Source organism: Argiope bruennichi, chromosome 4 (assembly GCF_947563725.1).
Source record: "Argiope bruennichi chromosome 4, qqArgBrue1.1, whole genome shotgun sequence".
NCBI lineage: Eukaryota > Metazoa > Arthropoda > Arachnida > Araneae > Araneidae > Argiope > Argiope bruennichi.
Genome location: NC_079154.1, coordinates 64,881,734 through 64,905,074, shown reverse-complemented (window position 1 = coordinate 64,905,074; position 23,341 = coordinate 64,881,734). Strand labels below are relative to the sequence as shown.

Sequence of the window (23,341 nt, the reverse complement as noted above, 5' to 3'; positions counted from 1 at the left end):
ATTTTCCAATAAAAAATTTAATTTAATCTAAAAATGGCATAATTTTTATGCAGTAACTTTTGTTTATTTAAATAAACCATAAAAAAAATTTGTAGAAATAAAAAAACAAAAATTGGAGCAATATAAACAATTTTTATAATATTTCATAATAAAATCCTTTTAAGATAATTGTTTTTAAATAATAAAATATATTAAATTTAAAACTAACTAAATTAAATTTTAATTAAAGACTTAATATATTTAAAAAAATGTATTAAATTTTAACTTTTAAATATTATTTACAAAAGTCGATTCCGTTATGGTTTATACTAATAAAAAAAGCACACAAATATTTTAGCCTCCAGACTAAGCCTTTTAATAAATGCATAAAAATTTTTAAATAAAAAAGAATTCGAGCTTTAGAGTTGAAAGATAAATATAGATTAAAATAATGATTATATTCCATCTAATTATTATTATGAATATGCATAAAGATTAAAAGAATATAAACAATACCTCATTCATTGAATCGATTAACTCCATTTCAAACAGTTCTCGTATTTCGTAATTTAAATCTTCAGAAATTTTCATTTATATTGCCAATGTACATGAAGAATGCAAAAAAAAAAAGTATCGTCTAAAATTTCGACTAATAGATTTTGATGAATTTCAAGAATTTTAAAACTCTCCGAGTCAGAACAAAACATTTTTGATTTGAGAAACATAATAATTCGGAAATGGAAAATCTAAACAAATGATAATTCCTGTTTGGTCTAAAGAGTTCTATCAAATTTTAGATTGATACGTCAGTGAAAAACGAAGATGGAAACTCAAAAATGTAAGAAGCAAATTAGGTAAAATTTGATTACGTAATTACGGTTTATAACTATAATTATAAAACTGCTTCAAATTCTATTCACAACTGGTTTACTGACAATCTGCATATTCTTGTTGTATTTGTGTTTAAGTGATTGTGATCTGTCTATTCGTGTGTATGTGTGACCACGACATATCTATTTGTATTTATGTGACAGTGGTCTGTCTACCAGTGGTTCGTTTTCACGTACAGGTGGTAAGTGTGCATGTATCACGTACAGGTTTATAACTATAATTATAAAACTGCAACAAATTCTATTCTTAACTAGTTTACTGACAATCTGCATATTCTTGTTGTGTTTAAGTGATTAAGTGATGTGTTTACATATTCTTTATGTTTAAGTGATTGTGATCTGTCTATTCGTGTGTATGTGTGTGTGTGACCACGACATATCTATTTGTATTTATGTGACAATGGTCTATCAGTGGTTCATTTTCACGCACAATGGTAAGTGTGCATGTATATTACCGGAAAATTTCTGTATATTATTATGGATTGTTTATTCGTGTGTGACTGTGACCAGTGTGTTCATGTTTGCATATTCTTGTATATAATTCAAAAATACATTGAAATAAAATAATTGATTTTTGAAATTTAATTGTAGCGTCATTATTGAAAATAATACGAAATTTTGGAAACAATGGATCAAAGTAAAGAAGCCCAAAATGCATATTCGATTTCGATTCTGTTTGAGATACGGCGAATTTAAACATAAAATGTACCACAATACGAAAACACACAAGAAGAAACCATTCCGACTTTTTTCCCATTTAAATCTTACACAGAATTCTTCCAATTTTGTTATATAAAGTCTATTGATTATTTCTTTTGATATTTTATATTTTATATGAAGTTTAAAAAAATTTAAAAAGTGATAAATAATTCAATTTTTGATGCTTGTGATTCAAATTGTTCATTATATCAGAAACAAAGTTTTTGAAAGGTATTATTTAATTAATTATTAATTTATGATTAACTAGATAACAATTATAACAATAATTTTAAAAAAATCTGAAAAATACATAATGAGAACAATAAGCTGTCAGGATGTTGTGTTTGTACTTACCTGGGTAAGATCCTTTCTGCCGCTGTCGCAATCCGACGTGGTACAGGGTGAGATACAGAAAGGCTAGGACAGCCGAAAAGACAGCGATGCCACAAAACACAACTCTTTGTGAGTAGCTTGAAATAAGGGCTCCTCCAGTCAAACTGCCCAAGCCACGACCTGAAACACAAGACTTCCTTTTAGTCAGTTGAACTTTCGTGAAATTTCATATAAAATACAACTTTCACTGGCGAAAGAGATTCAATATTTTGTTCAGAGTCAATTCTATTTTATTTTCTTACAATGTTCAGTCTTCAAGTAAGACTGCCTTTAATAGTAGAAAAATATATGTTTTTAAAGTCACTAGCCGCCTGCGGAGACCAGCTGTTCGCCTTCGATATTAACAGCATTGATATAATCATGTCAATTACCTTAAATCATTTAAATTGAAATATTATTTTGAATTATATTTGCACAATAAACATATAGCATTTTGATTAGTTAGCTATGCAAGCCCAGAGGTGAATTTAGTTGGTAAAATCAGATCAATTGTTGATTCTACCAGTAAATTAATGAAAGAGTTAATGGCAATTAAAGAAAAAATTTCATATGAAAAGCCTTGAGTAACATTATCTCATATTATCTTCTTTATGCTAGAAAATCTTAAAAGAACTGCGTGCAATCAGAACATTTTTGACTCCGAAATTCATATTCGACTCCATTCAACTCATATCTTGCGATTAAGAGTCCTGTTTGTAATGACGGATGATTCATTTTGCAATGGAATTTCAAAGGTAAATGACCGATGCGAATGTTTATTCCACTCCAGGGCATATTTAAAACTTCACAGTAACACTGAGAGATAAAATCCTAACACTATTATCCGATTAAAAGAAATCTTACTTTACTTTCGAACTTAAAGAATACATTTAACTCGACACTGTCACAAATGTGGAAGAAATTGACATTAGACCCCGGAGCGAAATTCTATTCGGTTTTCCTATCATATCAGTCGGTATCTGCATTCCACTTCGTTTTAGAATTTAACCCCACACCCGGGGTAACCTATTAATTTCGAAGATTTCATCGGGTTTTCTTCGGGAGTTACAGGCCAAGCTTGATTTTTTGGCATTCTATAGGATGTCTAGACATTCCGTGCAATGTCAAATGATAAACAAGAAAAATATGAAAATCATCGACAATTACTTTTTATAAGAAATAAAATTAAGCATCATTCAAAATAAAATTATATCCTTTCTTGAAGTAATAAGTAATTTCGCATTTAATTTTGTTCCCTTTAGTAAGAAAGACATAAATTTTTTTTGGTTAACTTTAATTTCTCTTTATATATTTTAAATAAAAAAGATTTAAAGGAACACTTTTATTACTTTTTTATAAATAACATTGGAATTTGTATAGAACGTACTTCTTTTTAAGAAAAAGCCTAATCATAACTTTCTTTTCATATGATGATTAAATAGTATTTTTTCTCATCTATAACGCAATACTTAGGGAAAGATACAAGCAAACCTCGAAAGTTACTCCTGCTTTGTTTAAGAAATCAGGTTAGTTAAATTGCGATAACATGGAGATGAGGAGTAAGGTGGAGTCCTAATGGTAATTACTGGCAACAGAGGAGATACGTACAGCCATAAAAGTGAAAATAACCAACAGCCAAAGGAATAAGCAAGGACCAGACAGTATATGCAGTTTCTCATCTATCTATCTATATATCCCACTTTTTATTTAATTAATTCTATACACGCTCTAGAAAACTGCTGGTCTCTACATTTTTTCACACTCCGAGTGAAGCGATAAAAATGTTTAATGCTTACAACATTCTTTTAAAGATACCTAAATTTCCTTTTCCTAAAACTACACATGTCAAAGAAATTCCTATTAAAATCTCATAGTAAAACTACTGAAAGTAAAATTTCGCTCTCCTTTGCACTTGTATGGCGATGTAAACGGACGTCAGTATTATCATCGCTTCTTGTACATAAAATGCCTCTCTTGGTCAAATAAATCGAAATTAAATTTTGAAGAGTTTCTTCCATCTGTTCTGCGGGAAACTGCGTTTGTCCGCTGAACATCTTCTAATGTCTTTTAAGTTTACTTGAACACGTATATGCCCTCAGAAGCACAATCCACACATGTCCTTATTAAAAAGTACATAACTACAAGCACAAAAGAAATCGAATAATAGAATAATACTCTAACATTTCCATAAATTCAGCTAAGTGGTGGACAATAGATGGTCAAGGGCAGCAGAATCTTTTTATAGCCATTATTCAACTATAAAAATTCATTAATCACTTCTACAGTGGCTTAAGCTATTCATCATAAAGAAATTTCACCTCATATTAGCTTTACACATTTTTTTTAATGCTTACAGCGTTTTAAAGCGTAATCTACCAGGTAATTATCGTTTTCAAAGGCAAAGAATTTGAAGTTCGAAATCTGCTTACGACGAAGAATTACTGTGTAATCTAGCCTTTCTACGTGCTAAATTCATTCCGAATGTCTTCCTATTGATCTGGTGCGGAAAATTTAAAAAACAGGGGCACAAGTATCGTCCTCGACATCTGATCACGATCTAAATTTACGAGGTCCGTTTCAAAAATTAATCCTCGAGTCATATCAAAACGAGAAGTAAATAGATCAATACCAAATCAATCTTTCACATTAAATTAGCAATCCGGACTTACTTAAAATTTTTTGAACTAAGGTTAATTCTTCAATTAGATTTACAGTTAAATCTAAGTTTATCTAAAACTAAAATCGAGCCAAAATAATTTGAAAGCTTTGCAAAAATAATCAGCTAGTCACAGTTAAACTGCAAAGGTGAAAATGTTGAAGTTGGGATTATAAAACAAAACTTTTAAGGAATGAAAAATCTTGAACTTTTTGGCTAATACTAACAAAAGCAAAGCAATAAATTGAATTTGTTTTAAAGTAGTGTACGATTGCAATAATAAATTTACTACTAAAATATGATGAAGTAAAATTGCAATAGTATATCTAATATATAAAAATGAATGTTTGTTCGTATTTCATGCACTGCCGTGCCGTTCACCAGATTGCGATAAAACTTTGCCAACTTATTGCCTGCACTTGCGCGAAGGTTATAAGCATAGTACAATTATTATATCTAAAATAAAAAGAATAGAATAAATATTATTTGTACTTCTCCTTTATATATCATTCAATTTCAACGAATGTATTCATTGTCGACAAGAAAATAAATATTATTCTTTCTATTATTTTTAATTAAACAAGACAGCTATTTAAAATTTCAAACGATACCTCCAAAATTAATTTTTCAACGGCAGCAACGCGCCGGGTACCAGATGGTATTTTCTAAGAATTTTTAAAAAGATCATTACTTCACCACTTGTGAATGCGGTAAAATAACAAACTAATTTTTTTTTTTTTTTTTTTTTTTTTGTCACAAAACTTTAAGTTGCTGGTTTTACGATATCCTTTTAACGGTCAAATAATACTTTGAAAGCATGGTATAAAATAAATTTTTAATGATACTTTTCTTTTATAATCTTCACTGGGAGTGGCTTGATGGAAAAGACTGTTCAGACTTAAAAAACTTTCCAGGGGGTCCAGTGTGTGCAAAGAACTGCCTCACCACTTTTGTTCTTTTTCCAAACCAGTTTCGTATTTAAAATGAATCACTTTCCTTCAAGGGCTTTTCAAATGCCAAAACATTCTCGCATGTTTACACGGATTAAAATCCATTCTTTCACAGTAATTGCAAGGAAGAATTATGTTTTATTCCGATCACGATAGGATAACATTTTTTTTTTTTTTTTTTTTTTTTTTGCATGCTATAATATGCGCCTAAATAGTAAAAGGTTTTAAGAATTCAAGCAAAACAAGTACTTCCAGATTTCGATTAGCGTATTATAATTCATTCTGAAGCCAATTTTTGAATAGTTACTGAATAATAAAGAAGTGAATTACATCATCGTTGCAAAATACATCTTCCTGGAAACATAATGATGGGAAAACAAAACTTTTCGACAACGTGAATAATGTTTTAAATAAACTACACAAAATTGGACATAGGGGTTGGATGTTTCATTAAAAAATATACAATGATAATTTTAGTGAAATAAATTTCTAACTATACATTTGATATAGATACATCATTATTTGAATGAGTCTATAAAGAAAGAAAAAGGTTCTAAAGAATGCTTCTATTAGAATGCAAAAAGAGAAATTTTTATTGGAAGTATTTATGTCAAAATACAAAATATTCGGTGAAAACAAAAGACACAAATTGGAATTTTAACATTATTTATAATGTATTTTACTTTTTAATTAACATTCAAGAATTGTTATTGCTTTATTTTTATCTTTTTTTACAATGCCTTTACATATTTTATTTAGCCCTTCATATTTTAATTTTAAAAAATCATTTATTTTATTTTAGTACGTAATTAAATTACATTTTCTAGCATTTGAATCGTATTATTTTTATATTTTAATCTTTATTATATTCCATAATTCATTATCATAAATATAATGGGATCATAAAATTATTTTTTAATTTGCTACCAGATTGACACACATGGAATCATTATTTAATTGAAAAACTACCGATGAACTGACATTACATTCTGAAAATATTAAAACAACGCACTGTCGTCTGAAAAATATAACAGAACAAAATGCTAGAACTTTAGCATATTAACAAACGAGTAAACACTCAATTGTCACTTGATTTTTGCGCAGAGTTGCTTTTTCATGAACAAATCAAAAATAGTTTTTACATTTCTAATTGATCAAATTTGCTGCGAGTTTGCTGATATTATGTCGTCTTTTTCGAGAGAGAAAATATTCAAATACCTACCGTGTTGTTCGAATCATTTCATACAGGTAGTAATTATTAACTTGTCGAACAGAATAAATTCCTTGGCAGTTTTTGTTCAATTTCGATATATTAATGTTTCATTTTGAACTCACATTTGAGAAAATAACTTGCAATTTTGAACTTCATATCGCTTTATATATAGTTTGGAATTGATGAAAAAATTGATTCCTACGAATTTGAGCATACGATAAACAAATGAGCAAACGATTATATAAAAATAAATATCATAAGTATCAATGTATTTATTTTCACTGCTTTATTTATTTATTTATTTTCTGATAGATAATTATATCATTTTTGACGCGCTCAAGTCATATTTCCTTGAAATTTTTTTTCTGTATGAGCCAGATAATACAAAATGCAATGAAAAATTTTCCAGAGGATTACAAATTATACTTTGCACAAACTTCTAAATGAAAATTATGATAAGAATAATATCAGCTTGTACGATAATAAGACTTTCAGATGTAATATTTAAGTTAAAGCAAACAAAAACAAAAATAGTTTTCAGAATAATAAACTGAATTTTTAAACAAACCATTAATAAAAGATGGCTCTTTCAATGACATTCCCATCGAACAACAAAACAATTATTTATCTATTTTGTTGAAAAGATAAACGCGCAAATAAGTGGTGAGAATATTCAGAAATAATACATCCACAAGTTCTAACAAATCAAGGAAAAGAAAACATATACGAGTGCGTTGAAAACACAATGTACAATGTTCAGCAGGAATTGCGAACCCTGTCCCAAATGTGCACTGAGGTAATAAGAATAAATAAGTCTAAAATTACTTAAGTACACCATTTTGTGAGTGTTGCCACACAATATTTTGGGAAATCGTGACCAAAAAAGTACTTCTTTTGTTGGAGTATTCTCAGCAGTAATGTGCATAAGGTATCTTCCGGATTAACTCAATGACCTCTAAACCTTCATAATTTATCTTCTGCCTGCATCTTACACTGTATATATGAACTTAAATTCTGAATTTCGATGCTAGGTGCTCTCGTCGAGTAGAGCATAGAAATATACCACTTTAATGAGTATGGCTGGCATTGTTTTCAAATGAAGGTGGTGGTTGTGGGGGGTAATAAATGGGCATCTTGTACAATATTCAGAATAAAGGGGTTCATAATGTATTCCTCATTACAAATTCCTCGGGATATTGTAGGGATTTTTATCTTCTTCTTCACTAAAATGTGAAAAAGAAGATAAATTTTCCCCTTCACTAAAACAATTTTTATGCCAGAATACCTCGTAACTCCAATTATTTCAAAATTGAAGCTATATACTTAAAGAAAATGCTTAAAATTATTGAATAAATGGAAGGTTCCTTTACTTAGAGAAATTTTACCTCAATAATGCAATGATCTAGAACCAATATTTGAAATTTATACAACATATTTCAACATTTAAAATGAAATTCAAAAACAAAAGTAAGAGAAAAAATGTTATCATTATTTTTTATATTTTTAGTCTATTAATATTTCTATTATTATATATTATTTATAAAGTACATTATATATTCCTCGGAAGCTTCTTATCATAAATGCATTTATCAATATAATCAATTTTAATATTATGAATATTTACAATTGCATGCTAAAAATCCAGTATCCTTCAAATTTAATAACATGATCAATGCCTTTAATTATTAAACCAATCTCAACGCCAAAGAATAAAAGTTTTAAAACTCTCAACTATATTAAAAATAAGTGAATTAAAATTTTAAAACTATTTTAAAACAAATTATTATAATGCCTATTTCATATCATTAAAGTTACTTTAATATTCTACTTTAACTTTACTACTTAACTATATAACTTTAATATTTCAACAAAATAGAATTTGAAGTTTACATTTTTTTTTAAATCTGGCAAACAGAATTTCAATGGATATTCCGAAATTTAAGAATTCTCTGGAATGTGGCATTATTTCCAATCTCAAGACAGTCATTTTCAACTCATAAAGACATCGATAATTCACAACTTCCTTGAAGCTGGATATTATAAAATGTGTTATGAGAGATATTATTAATACAGATAATATATAGAGTGTTATATCACTTACCAAGACCGAAATGAACGAGATTAAGTAGATACTGCATGATGAGGCTGTAACCAGGAGGGGCCAATTTCTGTCCATATGCCACTGAAGCAATCCACATGACGCAGAGGGTGAAACTTCCCATTAAAGCGAAAGGCAGGGTCCACCAAGGAGATGAAACGAAAGTGATTCCTGCGTATCTTGTGAAATAAAATAAGAAAGCGAAAACCAGCAGATTAGCCTTGCCGATGTTCCTCACCATATTCTTAGAGATGAGTAGAAACGGTATGCTGAATCCAAACATCAGAGTGCCGGCTAGACCCGTCTGTGTGGCTGTGCATCCAATGTCCATGGTCAACCAGGGCAAGAAAGTGTAGAGAATACTCCACTGCATGCCAAATATGAGAATGATGAACAGAAAGATAATCATCTCCCCAGAGAAAAACTTGACTTCTTTAGTTGGCATTACAGCTTGCTGGAATTGTAATGATTTCTGCCTGTGAATTGGCAACACGATGATCAAAGCACAGGCAATCACAGAAAAGGTTGATGCCAGAAATGATGGAGGAGTGAAATCGATTCGTCCATCCATGTCTGTGTAGTAATCGAGCAATGAACCACTAATGGGAGACAAGGATGCCATGCCAAGTGCCGCCCAAACATGCATACGTCCATAACAACCCTCGTAATCTATAGTGCTCCAGATAGTGACAGCATCCAGCAAACATATAGCTGTCAAGAGACACAAATCTCCGATACTTCTCAAAACTAAATAGCTCCAAAATGTGGTGGTGGGATTTCCAAAGGCTTCTTCGCATTGCCTGGGATATACTGTTTGTCCACCGGACATAAATGTCACTTTGCAATGGATAGAGCAGTCTTCCCTTTTGGGTCTGCAAGAGATGCCTTGATATTGCTTCTGGTTGAAACTTACTGGAGCAAGAGGTAAATGATTACACATTGCTACATGAGCTCTTGGAACGTCTTCTTCAATCGTTTGTGAAGAGTTGGTTAAAGTTTCATTGCTTTGGGCGGGGACTTCAACATAAGGCCAGGACTGCAAATGACTTTCGAATTCTGTTAAGGAATTGTTTTGATTATCGCTGTCAAAAACTACGCATATATTACCACTATCTCCATGGAAACACAAATGCAGAGGATAAGGTGACGTGAAATGTCCGCTTTTAGGACACTGGTAGTGACATTTTGACAGTTTGATTTTCGTTAAGTTGTCAGTAGAATGCAGAGCCTCACCACATGTAGCCCAGTTAACACAGCGTTCGATTCGCAGTCCAGCATCACAATCGAAGTCTACCAGTGGTTTGTAATTGAGTTTGTCATAACGGGGCACAAAGGAAAGGGCTACGAAGGCCATGGCCCCAACTAGTATGCAGAAGATGGTGGTGGATTTGTACCGGTTTTTTCGTTCGGCGAAAGTGCCGCCAAGAACAGGACCGATTATGCTGAAGAAAGCAGAGACGGCATTGATGAATGATATTTCAGATAATGAAAATCCTAGATGTCTCATGTGAGAGGTTAGGAAAGGTGACAAACATCCGATACCTAGAAAAGTAATTATTGATATGATCAGTTTTGCGAGAAATTATTATTTAAATTGTTTTAAAAAAGGACAAAATGAAATGCAGATTTGAAATTTCAACATAAATACAAATTAACGGTATTAAATTTTGACATCCAAATATATGTATCTATATAACCCATAAAATGTTTAAAAACTGTTGGGGGTTTTTTTGCACAATAAACAATGATAAAATAAGTGAGCATCTGAATTGTATTAATTTCATAAAATAGTAGGGGACATTTCGAAATTTAACTTTGCCGTATAGCCATATATAATAGATAAAATATTCGATTCTAGATGTAGACAGTTCGTAAAAAATTTTAATACATATATTCATACATAGCACAACTATATATGAATATATGTATTATTTAATTCAAATCCTTTATATGTAAATCACAAAACGAGCAGAAAAATCTTTCAAAATCTCTCCTGTTTCCACACTTGTATAATGCAACTTTTTTTCACATCAAATTCGTAAGAAGATTCATTCAATTTTATTCGTGATATTTATTTTTCATCTCTTATAAAGAGAGATAGAAACCTCAATTTGAAAATACGAGCGAATTCTATATCTTATACGAATACTATATCTTCATTTCTTATTGGCTTTTGAAGAAACTGAAATAAGGTGATACAATGAGCTTACTTGCAAGATGACACTAATGCATGTAAAGCTATTGAAAGTGTGAATAAAAATGACACAAGTTCCAAAATTTCTGCAAAAATCTCTCATCTGGAGTCAATGACAACTGCAGTTGATAGCAAACAGAACGCTATAAATTATCAAGTCAAATGCTGATGGCACAGTATATATTAAGATTAGAATTATTATTACAGAAAAAGTTCCAAGAAGTCTAACAGTTTTCGCTTTATATGCAATTTAATTACACAGAATATCAATCACTTGCACATAAAACTAAATTCATGAACATGATAGTTTTCTTTCTTTGCTTTTCGATATTTAAAATAGACGAATTTCAAGCGACCGCGCTGGACTGGTGGTAAGGCATCAGCTTCGAAACCAGACTGTTTCAGGTTCGAGACCCGATTCCTTCGAAGAACCATTGTGAAAGCGGGTTTGGTACACGTTAAATTGGTCGGGAGACAAATGTTCTACAGCTGAAGTGGTGTAAACGTTTGGAAAGGGGGTGCTAGCTTAGGTGTCGTTGTCGCCATCTGACCGTAGTGTAAAATTACGGAGTCCGTCCCAAAATAGACCTAGTGTTGATTTAAAACGGGACGCTGATATAACTAAAGCAAGCTAAATTAAATAAATACCCGTTTCAAGGTCCTGCTATTTACTACAATTATCTCAATTCAAACGCCCAGTCACAAATCATTAAAGTAGCTTTAAAATGCTGAATTAGAAGTTCTATATCTACAGCATTAAATTAAATGGGATTTATCCATCCTTGTCGCTTTAGGCTGATATGAAAGATTTCCGCTTTCTATATCTTTTCTTATTGGGTGATTTTTCGAGCTCTTACTTTCTATAGCCATCATAGGGTAGATATAAACATTTTTATTTTTAAGTGAAACATTTTAAAATGCAATTGAAACATTTTAAAATGCTATCAAAAAAATGCATCTCTTTCAACACATTGCTTGTCACGGTCAAGTGTGTAAAGTTTCACAAAGGGGCACGACATATATATACATTCAGGTCTAAATTATGATCTGTGGATGCATGAATGAAGTCCGCCCCGTAAAAAGGGTTGTGACGTGTGTGTATCTAAGTCGTTTTCTTGTCCCTAGATGGCGCTACTATAGAAATAAGAGGCGCTCTCCCTCAGGCTTAAATCGGCTGTCTTCGAACAGTGGGTTTGTCCATGGCAAGTGCCATAAGAAACAACAACAACATTATTTTACTCCAGCAAAACTCACTTAAAAGATGTTTTCCTAAGGCCAAAGTATAAAATTCAAATAAAATAGACTGTAGTAATGGTCAGTTTAAAGCGATGTGGTTAAGAAGATGAAAATGTGCATCACCCACATGTGGGTAACGAGATTCTCTGGAAAATGTTAACGTCGCAAAAAATGCATTAAATGATACCTTTTAACCTGGAGAGATTGCTTAAAAAATACCTCCACATAAACAATAAGTAAAAATGCTTTAAGAATAATTCGGTTTTATTTACTCTCCAATAAAGTAGAATTAATCGTATCATTATGAATTATTTCATAATATTTTACGAATATGCTTAAAACCATATCTCGGTGTAATGGTATTCTTTATTCGTGCTGTCAACTTCAGGTGCCACTGAAAATAGTTAATATTCTATAATGAGAGAAAAAATAATAAGACTCCTTTTTCTGCAAATCAAGAGCACTTGAAACTATAACATAAAATACAGATAACAGGATTTTATACAATATTTGATGATTACATAGTTATTTTATTTGTGATTTATTTTTACATTTTTAAAATTTTGTTTATTTTTATTTGATAGAACAAAGATTCTTAACTCTAATAAAAAATTGTCTTGTCAAATTCTATTTTAGTTTTACACACTTTTATTTAATTTAATTCTTTTAGAGTTGTAAAAATAAAACTATGGAATCCATCTTCCAGATACAATAAAACTGTGAATATTTTCATTTTTCAGAACTTAATTAACATTAATTTATTAATGTTAATTAAAGTTTGATTCCTTCCACGTGGCGCCATCTAGTAATGAATTTGAGAAGAAAATTGAAAATAAGATTAAACAAATATTTAAAATAATGAACTGTGAAACATTTAACAAACTAAAGATGTAAATAATATTAAGAAAAGTTTTTGAAAACGCCTACTTATTAATGTATTGTGAACAGAGAAAAAAAATTAAAAATATAGAGTTCAAAAAGCTTTACAAGTTAAAAGCAATATTATAATAAAAGTAAGTCACAATGGCTATTATAAGAATGAAAATTTCTAAATATTAATTAGAAATCAAAACAGTTTAAAAAATAAATTTTTATTTTCATGGAGTATATCTATCGACATCATATGCTTTTAGGATTCTTTTCTTTCATTTTCCATTTCGATTAAAAAGATTATTTTTTTTTTACTTTATTGCTCGCCATTATTTAATTTTATTTGTTTTCATTCAATTTAATTCGTATAAAAAGTAACACTATACTAGATATCATATTTATGCATGAGGAAATTTTTCATACCATCATCAAATGCATCAATTCTGTTTAATATTTGTATTCACAGGATATTTTGAAGAAAGGAAAGGACGTAGCGTCACAATACAAAATAACACAGCGTCCCGTCCTATGTTAGATGGCATATGTCGTCATATTTGCAATTTTAATGAAATGTCTCCTGTGTAATTTCAAAAGCAGTACTTTGTTATAGATTTCAATTACCCTGAATAATGATTTCTTTCAAACTATATTTATATTCATTTTATTATTAATTTGACAAACTAAAAAACAACAGTCTTTTTATTGAACTTCAATATTCAGATCAGAGGGTAATTTTCTGATAACAATTTAAACGAATTATTTTTCTTTTAATAAAACCAATATTGGTTTTATTAAAAGAAAATGTATATACATTTTCATTTTTCTTAAGTTTATCATATGAAACGAAAATGAAACCGTACTTGCAAAGTAAAAGAAAAGTATTACGGAGAGATACATCAGTTGTCGATTTCTGTAAACAGTCGCCATTTTCCTCAGGAAAATCTGTAAAAGAAATAATAATGATTAAAGCAACGAGATTCAAAATATTGTCATATTTATATACTAATTATTATAAAGTATCTTTGGTAAAGAGTGATCATCAGAAATAACACTTTAAATAATGAATTAAGAATACAAGAAAATCGCATTTAAAAGAATTCAGAATTTATAATAGGGCAAAAAAAATCTTTCTTTCTTTTTTGATTCGAGATATTCTACAACAAAGATTGTCTATTCTTTTTAGTTCTAAAATGCAAAATTAATTAAACAAAAATTCAAATTTCCAATGAAGTTTATTGTTGTACATATAAATATGAAATTTTAGTAGTTTTCAATAATTTTAAATATGGAAAATGCAATATCTATTATTGGAGAAATATAATTAAATAATTAATTAGTCCATATACAATTTAAATTGTAGAAATTATAAAAAAAATAAGCATGACTTCTAGTATACGGTTTCAATAAGTGATTAAATATATTCCGTTTCATTTAAATATACTTATATCAAAATGAAATTTTTCTCGATTAAACTCACAGTCTCTTTTAAGGAAAACATACATATATTCTTTTATTTAAAACTTATTTTACAAAAACGTCCTTCTAAGTAAAAAGCGAAAGATTAGCACGATTTTGAAGAGAAACTATCGCAATTTTTCCCGTTAGGCTTCGGGTTGATCATGTTCAATACCTTCTTTGTGAAATGTAAAATTATTTCAAGGAGTATCAGTATATCGTGATTCAAATTCGAAATTATAGTATATTTTTAAAAATAATTTTTTTTCCTGTTTTAATAAATATATTACTAAATTTAATCATTTTAAACAATTATATAATATCTTATCAATGTCTATACGCTTAATGCCGGCGTCCTGGCCTAGGGTTAGCGCGTCTTCCCCGTGATCTAGGTGTTCCGGGCTCGAATCCTATTTCGGGCATGGTTCCTCTCTTCCTTGTGCTCTAGCTGTGAAGTGCGTGAATGAGCCCCCCTGCAAAAAGGGGTTGTGCAAGCGAGTGTGTATGTGCTCTCTTCACTTGAGTTAGAAGTCAGACTTCTGCCCTCGGGTGGTGCTCAGGGGTCTTTACCCTCATTAGCGACTGCGCAAAACTTTGGCTTAAAATAGTCACACGACAGGAAAAAAACATGCTTAATTACATTACATGTAATTTTTATCTATCCCAAACGTTGGTTGGTTGAATTATCTTGCATAGGTTGAGTCAAATGAAGACTTATGAATCTAAATTAGTAATTTTAAAGCTCGAAAAACTCTAAAAGGTGGAAACTTAATCAAAAATCTTAAATGGCAATTTTTATTTATTTATTTATTTTTTTATTGAAACCACGAAAGCATAAAAAGCAAGTTATAAAACATCTTCTTATATTCAAAAAAAATCATACAAAAATAATCTAATTCTGAATTTATAAGCCTAAAAGATATTAAAAAAAAAAAAAATTCTCGATTACTTAGCAAGTTTTCAAGTAGTTTGTGAAAAAATCGCAATTCAAATATAATTGACTATGAAGTATATATGAAGAAGGGGAAGTGTTACTACAATTTGAGCTAACAGTTTAGCGGGTAATTTAGACAATAACATCTTTCATTTGTGAGAAAAACATAGTTAAACTCTTTTCTTCGTTTGCTATATTTAAATTTTTTGTTATATTTATTTATATATTATTTATAAAAAAATTACAAATGATTACTACAGTTCAAATATACGATAATATAGTTTTTCCAACTAATTTTAAGAAATTACGATTATTAAACATTTATTTTTTGCCTATTTTGGATTAGATAATAATACCTTGGATTAATAATGATAATCTAAAGGAAGATACTTTTCAATCCTTCCAAAATATTTGTATAATAGTTGTGAAAATTTTATTTACTTTTGGGAACACACACAAATTTCTTAATTTCAATTATGAATTATCTAGATGTTTCAGAGTAAGTAAGATCATTTGAAACAAAAGTCAAAAACCAAAATTGTTCTAGTTAATATGGGTACATCAGTAAACTTTATCATTTAATGACAACTTCAACTAACAGTTCGAAAAATTAAGATAGTAAATGGCAATATTCCAAGCCATAACTGCCATCACAGCAACAAAACAGGCCAGGAGTGAAGAGACAAACGATTAGGAAAACAGACAGAGGAGCGCCTTTTTATTATTTCTTTGGGAGAGAGGACTAGTTTTCAGTGGCATATTCGTATTATATACAGTGACTACAACATTCTGCGCATGATGAAATAGAAAAGAATTTTTTTAAAGATAATTTCTTTTAAAAAAATGTAATTCTTTATAAGAATATGTATAGGTAAAAAAGCGGTATTTTTATCAAAAAAGCAAGGCATCTTTTTAAAAAAATAGTCTCGAGGGTGAGGGGGGGGGATTTGGAACTACTAATCTGGAATATCTATTAACTTCCGTTAAGCTCTACATGATTCTTATTCTTCAAATAAAAATAACATCAAAAATATTAATAAAGAGTTCAAATCAAATACAAATTAATTTGCCTCATAAATGGCGAGAAATACAAATACCATTACAACTTTTACCCCAAAATTGATTACTTTATCATTAAAGTTCGTAATTTTCAATATATTTTTCAGTTTCAAACATATCTTTCAGAAGGGAAAAAAAAACATTTTATTATTTTTTTTCACCACTCGTTCAGACAAAATTAGCTGGAAAAAGTTCTTCAACGATTATTTTGTCTTCTCTCAAAACAACCAACAATTCATCAGGGCAAATAAATCGGATATAAAGAATCAGTTTTATTATATATAATTTATATTAATAAACAAGACATTGAACTTTTAAAAGAAAACAGTCTTTATCATCAATTCTGAAAGAAATAAAACATATTTTTTTATATTTTATTTAAAACACTAAATGTCCGTAATTGAAGCAAAAGGGGAAGGGGAAGAGAACACGAAGAATTATTAGCCATCTTCTTATGATCCTTCCATCGACGAAATATTTTTTTCTATATATAAAGAAAAAAAACTTGAAAGCAGTAACATTACCACACAGAAAGAATATCGTTCAGAGCACTTGAAAATGACTCGAACAATGAACTTTCACCCTCTTAACTAAATTTTTCCGGCAGTCGAGCCAATCGCTGCATCCCGCACAAAACGCCTATTATGTTCCAAATAGGTTCCACAAGAAACAATATTAACAGATGTCATCTTCCACTTCAAACATATATATTTTTTTTCCGTCTCACGTTCTGTTACTGAAGGCGAGACGTATAAGTACACACAACGTCAATTTTGACGTCATTCGGAGCAATATTTAGCTATTTTTTTAGAATGTATCTTCAGAAGTTTAGAATTTCCCCGACATCATTCAACTACAGGGAATTCCTTTTTTTTAATTTAGTAATATGCATAAAAAGGAACTGTATTCATAATTAGTGATTTAAAGAGAATGTCCATTCTATTAGTAGAACAATAGCTGATTCTAAATTGTTAGACTTCAAAACTGAGAAAATACTTATTATGACGTAAATAATTATGTTTTAGTATAATGTTTTAATCAGAAAATAAACTTCTGAAAAAAAAATTAAATTAAAATTAACACTTTCCCGGTTCTATTAATATCCCTATTTTAAAAGATTTTCAACTATTTTAATACCCCGTTGTGCATGATCCGTCAATCAATAAACGGTGCTTTCTAGATGCGAGCATTTTTCGGCCAAAAATAATGAAATACAACGCTTCATAACTCTGTCGGTTTTAGTCACAGATGAGAGGAGAACTATTTTTGTTTAAAATGTTAGTATTCCAAAAATATTTTACTAAATACTCGTATGTCTAATAAGGGAACAAAAAATGTATGAGATTTAGGATTTCGTAGTTTTTTTCAGAAACACATTTTTACCCAATCAGGATAAAATGGATTTATAAATAATCATTTAGAATTTTTTTCCAAATGAAAGTTTATGTTTATACTTAGTTGTTGAAAAATGGGCTATTAAGTCAAGATTAGATTAGAGACCCCTGTTTAAGAGCGGTAATGAATTTGAAACAAGAAATCCTTGCTAAAAATTCCTCACTTTTTTCGTTTTATTTCTTTGAAAAAAATTATTTTTGTCTTACAAATTAATGGTTTTTAAAAATTAAAAGAAATATTTACGTTTTACAGTACGTTACATATATTTTTACTTGTATAAATTTCATTAGATGTGCCAGGACATAATTTTTGGGAATGGATAATTTTATTTACTTTTTTCCCTTAATTTGGTGAAATGAAGATCATGCAGTAGAAGCAAGAGGACCCATGTTTTTGTGAACATTTCTTTAATGATCACCTTTCATACAAAAGACAAGACAAGGCGTTAACACGCGCATACCTTAACAGAAAAGCATTATATCTTATTATAATTACATCGCAATGCACTATGGGATGCATACCTACTTAGGTATCGCCATCTATTATCCAAAAGAGAAGATAAAATAATGCAACTGCTACATTAATAAATAACTAAAAGGAAATAAAATAAAAATCTTTTTTAAAAAAGTCGCGAAGCATTTTTTTTAAATCTGGAAACGGTTGAAACGTATATTTAATTTTACTAAACAATCATTGAAATGAAGTCAGGAGGTTAATGAACTTTCAGATTAAGGTTCTTAGTTGAAAGCAACCTAAACGATATCATTAATGATAATCACGAAGGGCAGATTTTCTAAGCCTTGAAATAACAATCAAGATTCGAAAAAGAATACTGCTTTCTTTCAGACAATATACATATATCCACTTTCTGTTCTGTTCGGTAAATAAAAACTTATACCAAGAAAGAAAAAAAAGAAGGGAGGGGAGACAGAAAATGCGCTTCACGGGCGCACGCTTTTGCTTCTGTTTGAGAGAAAACTGGTTTTTGGTATCATCTGAAGAGAATGACATGCTCTGAAAAAGAGGGAGAAGGAAAAGCTGTAACGCGCCAAAGCGCACAGAAAAGAGAAAAAGAAGAAAGTGTGAGCGAAATGTAATTTTTCGAAAGGGAAATAAAGCGCTGATGATGGAACAAAGGTGAGAGAAGCCTCTTTTCAAGGCTGTCTCTCGTCTCAAGGTCACATAGGAGGATTGGCTACGCTGATTTTGCGTTTTATATTCAGACCGCCACAGCATACATCATTTGCCATAATTGCTAATTCCTGTAAATAAATATTATTGACAGAAATAATGCCTGTGACTAGGAAAGCTAATTCACGATTGGTCTTTTATTGAACGGATTGCCAACCTTTTAATATTTCAGATTCTCTCTTCTAAATTAAATCGAAAAAGAACCCCTCCCCCTCTTCTTCCGTTGGCATTTTACATTTTTTTAAATGATATGCATATGAAAATTTCTTTTATACTAGCTGCTTTTCGCGAACGACTTCTTCGTCTAGATTACTGACTTTTTAATCTGCAAAAGAATGTTTTTTTTTAAAATTCCTCTTGTTATTTGATACAAATTGAAAACATGAATTCATTTGAATTAATTAAAATTAAAAAAGTATACATAATATAAAATAAAAGCGAAAGTGAAAATTCTATTACGGAGTTAATGATTGGTAAAAGCACGCAATTCAATGTTTTGATACACGAGTTTTAATTTCAACATAACATTTAAAAACGCGTATCAAGTTGAATTAAACAATATTGTTAAAATTAAGAGATATTAATTATACATATTTAATGAAATAATTTCATTTTTTCATTTCCGCTACTCTTTGAATCTTAAAGTGATATAAAGACAATTTTTGTGAGACAATTGTTTTGGAAGATATTAACGTTACTTTCCATAGGCAAAGTCAGCGATTACCATCTGGTGACGGTTAAGCCTATTTTGCGTTCCATTAAACTTTGAAACTTAATTCTTGGCTCCTTTCCCCTAACTAAACTGATTATTTTGTTGACACGGTGAATCCCTGCTAAGCATTTTGCAGCTTCATCAATTAACTGAGCGAAGTGCTCAATTTAATGCAGCTGTAAATATATTCGATTCGTACGGTATTTTGTTTACATTTACCACTCGACAATAAGTAATAAGTGTGACTTCTTATTACTTATTGTCGCTTATTACTTCTTATTATTATTCTTATTACTTATTTCCACAGGTTTTAGTGTTATATATATATACAGTGGCTCAAAAAATTGAGAATACACCTTACTTTTACTTGATAAATCCGACTTTCAATATAAATAACACATTACCGGGAAGTGCAGACATGTTTTTATTTTTACACATAACAAATGGTTTCATTTAGAGTAAAAATAAAGAAAAATCAACGAAAAACTTCTAAATTGAAAAGTTTCAGAAGCATTTTAAATAAACATACGCGGAATTTTGCTTCAAAAAATTGAGAATAAACCAATGATTTTTTTGCAATACACGCATAGAATCGAAGTGTCACTATTAAGTTGCATGTCTTTTGGCTCTTCTAATGGCCTTTAAACGTCATGGTACCGATTCGATCGATTTTTGGTGCTGTCTGAATATATTTTACCCCATTCTTCTTGCACCACTTGTTTTCAATGGGTTTTGTTTCTAATTTTGTGTTTTGAACCACTTTTTTGAATATAGCCCATGAATATTCAATGGTTTTGATATCAGGATATTGTGGTGATGTGTGTAACTGCTGTTACAATGAAAAAGACACCATATTTTGACGTTACGTGCATTCTGTTTAGGGTCGTTGTGCTACTAGAAAATGGAATTTCCATTTAAACCCGAATTTTTAATCGAAATAAAGGCCTTCGCCATGAATCTAACATTTTTTATTGAATCTATCGTGCGATTATGCATTTTGAACGCGTTTTTGCCGACCGAATGAAACCAAAATTTGGCAGTGACTTACAGTCGTAGACACAAGATAATATACCGAATTTCATTCAAGTCATTGTATTGGAGAGTTATTGCGTTTACATTATGCGAAAACGCAGATTGACAGACTATTGATCTTTCGGCAGATTTGTTTCAAAATTTGATAAGAATCTATATTTTAAATGCTAAACCTGCGTACCGAACTTTATTTACTTAGTCCTTTGGGTTTTGCTGTTACCGAATTAGTTCATTCGTACTCAAACAATTAAACAGACATACTTTCTGTGACCGGATTTCGTTCAAAATTTGATAGAAATCTGCAAATTTGGTGCTAAGTCCTTATACTAAATTTCATTCATCTAGATCAAAGTGTTTTTATCTTGTTCACAAACAGACAGACAAAAGGACATAATGCCAAAAATGTTTTATCGGATTCTGGGTGGTCTGAAAACCGGGGATTCATCAAAATTTCGAGTTCAAATTGTTCAAAGATTATTATGCTTCCTCTATTCTTCGCATACCAGAAAATAAAAATTTAAAAGATTGCTCTTTTCGATGTTTTTTGTTTGGAAAAAAAATTATTTCCAAAACCATAAACTATTCGACATCCTTCCAGAATAAAAGTGCAAGAAATGTCATTAATTTATTTCTATCACCATTCATTCTTTCTGAAAGGGATAAAAAAAATAGAAATCTTTCGGGTCAACGAGTAAAAGATGAATTGCTAAATATTGAAATGAAGTAACTCGCAGGTATTTAGGTTCTCGATATGACAAAAAGATTAATCTGTTAAATATTGCATCAAGTACACTAAACCAGACGACAGCAGTATTTCATACACTGAATACGAATTCAACACACTTTCTATGGACATGACCGATTATATTTTATGGCCGAAAAGAAAACATGTCTTCTACAAGTGACCTATCTCAAAGAAAAGGCCAAGGACATTTCAAATGCAAGCGGTCAAACATCTTCTACAAATAGAGCTGTTCTAATCCGCACCCGAAAGCTAAAAAAATCAAAACTTACAGGTTGAATAAAATGCAGAACTAATAAACGCGAATTCTGCGCTCGAAGGTTAAACCATAAAGATGATGTCATCGTAAAAACATGCTGATCTAGAAACAAAAAGATGCATATATTTCTGAACCGTAGCGCTTTTAATCAGAATCATCTCAACGGTTTTCTAATTTGAAAAGAGACGAAGCTAACTGCATTTGGCATCTTTTTTCGCAGATGTAGTATGCCGGCAGTCGCCAAACTGCGCCAATAGATTTGAAATGTAAAGTTAAAAATGACATACACCAAAACTGATATGAAATTTTATTCTTCAATATGTTTCATTTCCTTTATGTTTAAGTGTTTTCTGAGATATAGGAAATGCTAAGCAATATTATACAGGAACTTTAATATTAATTTTATGTTTCGCTAAATTCACAAAAAGAGCATTAATTAATTTTCTGTTAACAAAAGGATGCCAGATAGATATATGCCAGTATAACTACAGCTCTGGAGCTATAAAGTTTGTAATTTGGATATCCATTTTTACCGAAAATATCTCAGACCCGAGATGGAGCGCACTATAACTGAGATTTTCACACATGCGTGGCCAATGGTGTGATGATGTTGAACTTAGGAAAAATAGACTTAATTCAAATTTAGGAAAAACAGACTTAAGACTATTCCACATGACTTAGCTGTAGTCTTTTTTAACTAATTGTGATTCAAAATTGCATGGTTTGCCAACAAATACTTTTAATCTATTTTAAAAAAACCGCTAATTTAACTAATTAACTCAATTTAACCAGAAGCCGAAACAAATATCTGGAAATATTTAGAATCATTTACAGTACACTCCCGATTATCCGGCCTAATAGAGCAAAATGGCAGACCGGATAACAAAAAGTCGGATAGGTCGGTGTTCTGCGAATTCATTTCTTTGCCCACCAATACCAAAAGACAAAGTTTTTATACCAAAATTCACTGTTATAATATTTTCTCACTTCTTATTGAGTATCTCCCCCCCCCCATTTACCTGAAGCCATGTAGAATGTGAACGCGGCCTGGTGAATCATAGAAATAGTTGCCTGTAACGTGTCGAGTTAAAATAGAAGACTTTGTACTGGTAGTTTATATATGTTTATATACTGCACTGCACATTTAATAGAGAAAAAGTAAGTTAAAGCATATAAATTGTTCATATTTTAACATAAATGCTTTAATGTCTAGCTTAAATACAAGGAAACATAAACAAAACGGAAAAGTAAATCGTAAGCCTAGTTCTTAAGAAAATTGACTCGAACTGTTTTTATTTTTCACTGAAAAATGATTACGCAGATATGAAAATGCCAGAACTTACAGTTTTTAATTTTGGAAAAATTCCTCAATAGATGACTGTTTCTGCAACACCTTGCCTTTCCC

The 23,341-nt window shown here is 30.3% G+C and overlaps 1 protein-coding gene across 2 annotated transcripts in view; it reads right to left on the bottom strand.

The window, feature by feature from the left end:
- The window catches only part of LOC129965733 (major facilitator superfamily domain-containing protein 6-A-like), a 76,584-nt gene that overhangs the window by 5,471 nt on the left and 47,772 nt on the right, over positions 1-23,341 (bottom strand). For both annotated transcript variants that reach the window (XM_056079863.1, XM_056079864.1), the window contains 3 exons: positions 14,018-14,099; positions 8,861-10,399; positions 1,923-2,081 (listed from right to left, as the gene is read on the bottom strand). In XM_056079863.1, coding sequence (XP_055935838.1) covers positions 1,923-2,081; positions 8,861-10,399; positions 14,018-14,084 — 1,765 coding nt within the window. In that variant the 5' untranslated portion in view covers positions 14,085-14,099. The remainder of the gene's footprint in view (positions 1-1,922; positions 2,082-8,860; positions 10,400-14,017; positions 14,100-23,341) is intronic.